We start from the raw sequence: 9,410 nt of genomic DNA, 5'->3' as shown, positions 1-9,410 counted from the left end.
GTGCACATTTTTACCCTATTTAAGTCAGTTTTGAAAGATGATGGTTCTTGCGGTTAACATGCAGAAGTGAATATTCTATGCTAGTTGCCCTCTGCAATTGAAGAGTGGTTTTTATCATAGTTGTTCGTGTGTATTCACTTCGGTTTCCCATTATTAACTAAACAAACTAATGTAATAATTGTGTCCAAATTTAACTTGCAGAAATTTTGTAAAAGGAATCAAGAAATTCGGCAAAAACAAATAATTCCTTATACTTCAGGTGCTAAATCAATTGCAAGAAGAAGGGCTGAATTGGTAATCAATTAATTCATGCATATCTAATCTATCTCAAATATAATGCATGCATCATCTCTTAATTTTCTACATATTTAATCTAAGTTAGTAGGCTGCTATTTTTGGATCGAGTCTTTCTACTTTTCTTAAATTTTAGACGGAAGAGATGGGAAAAGAAGTTAGTAGGGTTCAAATGTGGGACATCACTCACAAGAAAATAGATGGAAGTTATGTTAATGAAAAGGCTAAAGAAATAGCGGTAAGACTAAAGTGCAATAAGTAACTTGTTTGTATTTCTTTTTCTTTCTTTTTTATAAGATAATACTATTTTTTATTCTTTCTCTTTCTTTTTATATATGTAGGAGAAGATTGAAGTACATAGCAGCCAACAACCGATGGAATTAACTGTTAATTCTCCTCTTGATGCTCTTGGAGTAGTTTTTGGGAAAGAGCACCCTGGTCGTGTTCGAGGTTTAGGTATGGAAGCTGTTCCAACAATTTCTTTCAAGAACAACACTACAAGGATTAGTCAAATAGATTTAGGTTCTTCAAATGATGTTGGCACATCATCTACTTCTGGTCCAAATGTGCAAGAAGAGTTGGATACCGTTAAAAGCGCAATTTCAAGTGCTAGTCTCTTATATTACTTCTAAGGAAGGAGGTAAAATTCCAATACAATTGGCTGGAATATTCCCTACTCAACAAGTTTCACAGGTACATTCATATTCTACTTATGATTCCTATTATTAATATAATTAGTAGTAGTGCTAGCTTATGCTAGAGTGATAGTAATAATTAATACAAGTTTAACAAAAGGCATATACTTTCCTTCTGTTTATGAAACTCACGGTTATGTGAAATACTAAAGAAGAGAGAGTGTAATTTATAGTATAGCCTCAACTACACATATAAGATAGTTCAAATAGTGGAACACAACACAACACTGCTTTGGGTAAAGGTGCAAATTAAAGTCTTACCTTCTAAGCTCAACATAACACAAAACAGCTTAGCTTAAATTGTCTAAGGAACTATAATGGAATTTGTGTTTGGATTTCAACTTTTGAACAATGAGGTTTGGAAAACGATGTCAAACCTGTTTTTATACTCTTAAATTTTTTTCATCAATTTAATGAGAAATATAATGTGGTTTATATGGTGCTAATTAGTTTTCATGTGTAGTTGGCTCTATAATCTTAAATTGGTTTCATTATTGTATCAATGTTATGTAATTAGACATGATAAATGTATATCAATATATGCATTTTTGTTGCATTTCTTATGCTCATAATAGTTATATTTTTGTTGTAGGGATTGGATCAGGAGAGTGAGATTTCATCACCAAAAGAGTTAGGAAGTAGGTCTTCTGGAGCAAGCAACAAGGAAGCATGACCTTGTTTGATATGTTAAGACGTATATTAAGAATTATATGTTAAGACGTATTATTGAAAAATGTTACTTTGATACTTTGTTTTTGGATTATGATATTTCAATTATGACTTGGATTATGACTTTTAGATCATGTATGAATTAAAAATCATCTTATGATGTTTGATTTATGATTATGCCTTCTGGTTATTACGAGATTTTTAAGTGAGTTTCGAAAATATCACTTTAAATTGGTAGTTTCAATCTTATTTTAAAAAGCATAAAATTGTCATCATAATTAGGTACAAACGGCGGTTAGAAACCCCATTTTAAATGAAAACGATGCCATTATACGCTGGTAGAAATGGCGGTTAAAAACTGCCATTTTAAACACAAAAAATGCCATTATAACCTGGTAAAAAGGCGGCTAAAAACTGTCATTTTAAACACAAAAGATGCCATTATAACTTGGTAAAAATGGCGGTTATAATGGTAAAAACGGCAGTTTCCAACCGCCATTTTAAACAGAAATGATGCCACAACATCCTGGTAACGGCGGTTACAGCCGCCATTTTAAACAAATAAAAAATCGCCATTTTAACCATCAAAAAACTGCCGTAATAACCAAAATGGTGCCCAGAATAACGGCGTTTTTTGGAGGCGCCAATTTTGGTCATAATGGCGGTTCTAACCGCCGTAATTCCCCAAAATAACTGCCGTTTTAATCCTGTTTTTTTTGTAGTACCCAATTGAAAAGAAAAAAGTATAGGGACCTAATTGAAAATTCGGTGAAACTATAAAGATCTGCAGACTAATTAAACCTTCTATTAATTTCTATTATCGGTTATTTAAAGAGTTATAAAATATATTAAATTATAATAATATATCTTTATGATTATGATGATTGATGAGCGGATAATTTATACGCTTTTTGGCATTGCTTTTACATAGTTTTCAGTATGATTTAGTTAGTTTTTAGTATATTTTTATTAGTTTTTAAGTAAAAATCACATTTTTGGACTTTACTATGAGTTTGTGTGTTTTTCTGTGATTTCAGGTATTTTCTAGCTGAAATTGAGGGACCTGAGCAAAAATCAGATTCAGAGGTTGAAGAAGGACTGCAGATGCTGTTGGATTCTGACCTCCCTACACTCAAAGTGGATTTTCTGGAGCTACAGAACTCCAAATGGTGCGCTTCCAATTGCGTTGGAAAGTAGACATCCAGGGATTTCCAGAAATATATAATAGTCCATACTTTGCTCGAGTTTAGATGACACAAACTGGCGTTGAACTCCAGTTCCATGTTGCAGTCTGGCGTCAGCGCCAGAAACAAGTTGCAAAGTGGAGTTCAACGCCAGAATCACGTTACAAACTGGCGTTCAACTCCAAGAATGACCTCTCCACGTGTAAACTTCAAGCTCAGCCCAAGCACACACCAAGTGGGCCACGGAAGTGGATTTCTGCATCATTTACTCATTTCTGTAAACCCTAGTAACTAGTTTAGTATAAATAGGACTTTATGCTATCTTTAGTTTCATCTTTAGATCACGTTTGGGGGCTGGCCATTTAGCCATGCCTGAACCTTATCACTTATGTATTTCTAACGGTAGAGTTTCTACACTGCATAGATTAAGGTGTGGAGCTCTACTGATCCTCATGAATTAATACAAAGTACTACTGTTTTTCTATTCAATTCAAGCTTATTCCGATTCTAGGATATTCATTCGCACCTCAATATGAATGTGATGATCGTGACAGTCATCATCATTCCCAACTATGAACGCGTGCCTGACAACCACCTCCGTTCTACCTTAGATTGAATGAGTATCTCTGGGATTCCTTAATCAAAATCTTCGTGGTATAAGTTAGAATCCATGGACGGCCATTCTTGAGATCCGAAAAGTCTAAACCTTGCTGTGGTATTCCGAGTAGGATCCGAGAAGGGATGGCTGTGATGAACTTCAAACTCGCGAGTACTGGGCGTAGTGACAGACGCAAAAGGAGGGTGAATCCTATTCCAGTATGATCGAGAACCTCCAGATGATTAGCCATGCAGTGACAGCGCATCGAACCATTTTCACAGAGATGATGGGAAGTAGCCATTGACAACGGTGATGCCCTACACAAAGCTTGCCATAGAAAGGAGTAGGACTGATTGGATGAAGACAGCAGGAAAGCAGAGGTTCAGAGGAACGAAAGCATCTCTATACGCTTATCTGAAATTCTCACCAATAATCTACATAAGTATCTCTATCCTATTTTATTTATTTTCATCCACTATAATTTCTTAATGCAATTTAATCCGCCTGACTGAGATTTACAAGATTACCATAGCTTGCTTCATACCAACAATCTCCGTGGGATCGACCCTTACTCACGTAAGGTTTATTACTTGGACGACCCAGTGCACTTGCTGGTTAGTTGTACGAAGTTGTGAAACAAAATTAAGAATATGAACGTGCGTATGAAGTTTTTAGCGCCATTACCAAGGAAGTAAAGATCACGATTTCACACACCAAGTTTTTGGCGCCATTGCCGGGGATTGTTCGAGTGTGAACAACTGACGGTTCATCTTGTTACTCAGATTAGGTAATTTTATTTTAATTTTAAGCTTTTTATTTCTTATTTTCGAAAAATACAAAAAGTTTTCTTCTTTTTCATTTTTCCAAAATAATTTTCAAAAAAAAATCCAAAAAAAAAATTCAAAAATCTTTCAAAAAAATTTTTTCCCTTTGTTTTCAAAAATTATTTTAAAATTTTTAAGAGTGAATTCTAAAGTTTCAAAATGGTATGCTGAAGTTTGGCTGGCCATCAAGCTTTAGACTAACCTGGTATGATTCCTAGAATCTTGATTGAGGACTTTGAATTCATTACTTCCTTTTTCCTATATGTTTTCGAAAAAAAAATAATATACAAAAATCCAAAAAAAATTAACAAAATCATAAAAATCAAAAAAATATTTTATGTTGTTTGTTTAAGTCTTGAGTTAATTTTTAAGTTTGGTGTCAATTGCATACTTTTATTTTTCTAAAAATTTTCGAAAATTCATGCATTCATAGTGTTCTTCATGATCTTCAAGTTGTTCTTGGTAAGTCTTCTTGTTTGATCTTCATATTTTCTTGTTTTGTGTCTTTTCTTGTTTTTCATATGCATTTTCAATTTGTTAGTGTCTGAAGTTTGCAAATTTCTAAGTTTGGTGTCTTGCATGTTTTCTTTGCATAAAAAATTTTTCAAAAATAAGTTCTTGGTGTTCATCTTGACATTCAAAGTATTCTTGGTGTTCATCTTGACATTCATAGTGTTCTTGCATGCATCACATGTTTTGATCCAAAAATTTTCATGCATTGAGTCAATTTTGTGTTTTTCTCTTTCATCATTAAAAATTCAAAAATAAAAAAATATCTTTCCCTTTTTCACTCATAAATTTTCGAAAATTTGAGTTGACTTTTTCAAAACTTTTTAAAATTTAGTTGTTTCTTATGAGTCAAATCAAATTTTCAATTTGAAAATCCTATCTTTTTCAAAATCTTTTTCAAAAATCAAATCTTTTTCATTTTTTCTTATTTATTTTCGAAAATTATAAAAATATTTTTCAAAAATCATTTTCTTAATTCTATCTCATAATTTTCGAAAATATTACTAACAATTAATGTGATTGATTCAAAAATGTAAAGTTTGTTACTTGCCTAATAAGAAAGGTTCAATCTTTAAATTTTAAAATAAAATCTTTTTGTTTCTTGTTAGTCAAGTAATCAACTTTAATTTTTAAAATCAAATCTTTTTGAATTTCTTTTTCAAACCTTTTTCAAAATAATTTTCAATCATATCTTTTTCAATTTCAATCATATCTTTTTCGAAATCAAATTTAAAATCCTTTCTAACTTCTTCTCTAACTTCCTATCTTTTCAAAATTTGACTTTCAAATCTTTTTCAATCAATCTTATCTTTTTGTTTCAATCACATCTTTTTTCAATCTTATCTTTCCAAAATTTGATTTTCAAAATCTCTTAACCACTTAACTTTTTGTTTGATTCTTATCTTTTTCAAAACTGCCCAACTAACTTTCTACCTTTAATTTTCGAAAATCCCTCCCTTTTTTTTTCAAAATTCCTTTTTAATTAACTAATTGTTTTAAATTTTAATTTTTAATTTAATTTCAAACTTTGATTTTCGAAATTTAACTTTAATTTTTAATTTTTATTTTAATTAATTTTTGAAATTCTCTCATCTCTCATCTCCTTCTATTTATTTATTCATCTACTAACACTTCTCTTCCACCCAAAAATTCGAAACCTATCCTCCTCTGAGTTCGAATTCTTCTTTTCTTCATTCTTTTTCTTCTTTTCTTTTACTCACACAAGGGAACCTCTATACTGTGGTAAAAAGGATCCCTATTATTATTTTTTGTTCCCTTCTTTTTTATATGAGCAGGAGCAAGGACAAGAACATTCTTGTTGAAGTAGATCCTGAACCTAAAAGGACTCTGAAAAGGAAACTAAGAGAAGCTAAAATACAACAATCCAGAGACAACCTTACAGAAATTTTCGAAAAGGAAGAGAGAGAATTCTGAGCAGAATCCATCTAGCTTAGCAAATTTAGTCTCTGATCTATCTAAGGCCACTGTGAGTTTCATGAATAAAACAAGGTCTTCCATTAGAAATTTGGAAGCACAAGTGGGCCAGATGAGTAAAGGAATCACTGAAACCCCTCCTAGTACTTTCCCAAGCAATACAGAAGAGAATCCAAAGAGAGAGTGCAAGGCCATTGATATAACAATCATGGCCAAACCTACAAGGGAGGAAGAGGACGTGAATCCCAGTGAGGAAGACCTCCTGGGACGTCCAGTGATCAACAAAGAGTTTCTCTTTGAGGAACTAAAGGACTCTAAGGCCCATCTAGAGACCATAGAGATTCCAATGAACCTCCTTATGCCTTTCATGAGCTCTGATGAGTATTCTTCTTCTGAAGAGAATGAGGATGTTACTGAAAAGCAAGTTGCCAAGTACCTTGGTGCAATCATGAAGCTAAATGCCAAATTATTTGGTAATGAGACTTGGAAAGATGAACCTCCCTTGCTCACCAATGAACTGAGTGATCTGGAACAACTGAGATTGCCTCAGAAGAAACAGGATCCTGGAAAGTTCTTATTACCTTGTACCATAGGCACCATGACCTTTGAAAAGGCTCTATGTGACCTTGGGTCAGGGATAAACCTCATGCCCCTCTCTGTAATGGAGAAACTGAGAACCTTTGAGGTGCAAGCTGCCAGAATCTCATTAGAGATGGCATATAACTCAAGAAAACAGGCTTATGGACTAGTAGAGGACGTGTTAGTAAAGGTTGAAGGCCTTTACATCCCTGCTGATTTCATAATCCTAGACACTGGAAAGGATGAGGATGAATCCATCATCCTTGGAAGACCCTTCCTAGCCACAGCAAGAGCTGTGATTGATGTAGACAAAGGAGAATTGATCCTTCAACTGAATGAGGACAACCTTGTGTTTAAAACTCAAGAATCTCCTTCTGTAACAATGGAGAGGAAGCATAGAAAGCTTCTCTCAGTACAGAGTCAACTAAAGCCCCCACAGTCAAACTCTAAGTTTGGTGTTGGGAGGCCTCAGCCAAACTCTAAGTTTGGTGTTGAACTTCCATATCCAAACTCTAAAGTTTGGTGTTGGGAGTCCATAAAATTGACCTGATCACCTGTGTGGCTCCGTGAGAGCCCACTGTCAAGCTATTGACATTAAAGAAGCGCTTGTTGGGAGGCAACCCAATTTTTATTTATCTAATTTTATTTTAATTTTTATTGTTCTTTCATGTTTTATTAGGTTTATGATCATGTGGAGTCACAAAATAAATACAAAAATTAAAAACAGAATCAAAAACAGCAAAAGAAAAATCACACCCTGGAGGAAGGACTTATTGGCATTTAAACGCCAGTAAGGAGCATCTGGCTGGCGTTCAATGCCAGAACAGAGCATGGATCTGGCGTTGAACGCCAGAAACAAGCAACATCCTGGCGTTCAAATGCCAGGAATGCACCCTGAGAAGAGCTGGCGCTGAACGCCAGAAACAAGCATAGAACTGGCGTTCAACACCAGAAACATGCTGCATCTGGGCGTTGAACGCCCAGAACAAGCATCAATTCAGCGTTTAAACGCCAGAATTGCATGCAAAGGCGTTTTACATGCCTAATTGGTGCAGGGATGTAAATCCTTGACACCTCAAGATCTGTGGGCCCCACAGGATCCCCACCTACCTCCACTCACCTTCCCTCCTCATAATCCTATATCACCCTTTCCCAAGAACCCTTCACCAATCACCTCAATCTCTCTTCCCCATCACCTACACCCACCCACTCAAATTCAAACCATCAACACACCTTCATCTCTCCTTCTTCTCATCCTTTCTTTCTTCTTTTGCTCGAGGACGAGCAAACATTTTAATTTTGGTGTGGAAAAAGCATTGCTTTTTTTTCATAACCACTAATGCCTCAAGGGATGCACTTTCCTCCACAGAATTTTTGGGAGCAAATCAACACCTCCCTAGGAGAACTAAGTTCCAACATGGGACAACTAAGGGTGGAACATCAAGAGCACTCCATCATCCTCCATGAAATTAGAGAAGATCAAAGAACAATGAGGGAGGAGCAATAAAGACAAGGAAGAGACATAGAAGAGTTCAAGGACATCATTGGTTCCTCAAGGAGAAAACGCCACCATCACTAAGGTGGACTCATTCCTTGTTCTTAAATTTTCTGTTTTTCATTTTTTTATGTTAAATGTTTAATTATGTTTGTGTCTTATTACATGATCATTAGTATCTAAGTGTCTATGCCTTAAAGTAGTGAATATGAATCCATCACCTCTCTTAAATGAAAAATTTTTTAATTACAAAAGAACAAGAAGTACATGGTTTCGAATTCATCCTTGAAACTAGTTTAATTATTTTGATGCGGTGACAATACTTTTTGTTTTCTGAATGAATGCTTGAACAGTGCATATGTCTTTTGAAGTTGTTGTTTATGAATGTTAAATATGTTGGCCCTTGAAGAATAAGGAAAAAGGAGACATGTTATTTGATAATCTGAAAAATCATAAAAATGATTCTTGAAGCAAGAAAAAGCAGTGAATACAAAAGCTTGCAGAAAAAAATGGGAAAAAGAAAAAGCAAGCAGAAAAAGCCAAAAGCTCTTAAAACCAAAAGGCAAGGGTAATAAAAAGAATCCAAGGCTTTGAGCATCAGTGGATAGAAGGGCCTAAAGGAATAAAATCCTGGCCTAAGCGGCTAAACCAAGCTATCCCTAACCATGTGCTTGTGGCGTGAAGGTGTCAACTGAAAACTTGAGACTGAGCAGTTAAAGTCAAGGTCCAAAGCAAAAATAAGAGTGTGCTTAAGAACCCTGTACACCTCTAATTGGAGACTTTAGCAAAGCTGAGTCACAATCTGAAAAGGTTCACCCAGTTATGTGTCTGTGGCATTTATATATCCGGTGGTAATACTGGAAAACAAAGTGCTTAGGGCCACGGCCAAGACTCATAAAGTAGCTGTGTTCAAGAATCAACATACTGAACTAGGAGAATCAAAAACACTATCTGAACTCTGAGTTCCTATAGATGCCAATCATTCTGAACTTCAATGGATAAAGTGAGATGTCGAAACTATTCAAGAGGCAAAAAGCTACAAGTCCCGCTCATCTGATTGGAGCTATGTTTCATTGATAGTTTGGAATTTATAGTATATTCTCTTCTTTTTATCCTATTTGATTTTCA

General features: G+C 34.7%; 1 protein-coding gene and 1 long non-coding RNA gene across 2 annotated transcripts; both read left to right on the top strand.

Moving 5' to 3' along the window:
- LOC107619036 lies at positions 213-907 on the top strand. The gene is made up of 4 exons (XM_021111073.1): positions 213-294; positions 431-532; positions 636-860; positions 902-907. Exons 2-4 carry the CDS (start codon positions 440-442, stop codon positions 905-907), a joined length of 324 nt encoding a protein of 107 aa, XP_020966732.1. The 5' UTR covers positions 213-294; positions 431-439.
- Positions 909-1,810, top strand: LOC107619042. Its single transcript, XR_001615473.2, has 2 exons — positions 909-987; positions 1,582-1,810. It is a non-coding gene; the product is annotated as an uncharacterized LOC107619042 (long non-coding RNA).

This window comes from Arachis ipaensis, chromosome B01 (genome assembly GCF_000816755.2).
Source record: "Arachis ipaensis cultivar K30076 chromosome B01, Araip1.1, whole genome shotgun sequence".
Classification (NCBI taxonomy): Eukaryota; Viridiplantae; Streptophyta; class Magnoliopsida; order Fabales; family Fabaceae; genus Arachis; species Arachis ipaensis.
Note: the sequence above shows the minus strand (reverse complement) of the source record. Positions and strands in the feature narration are given on the sequence as shown.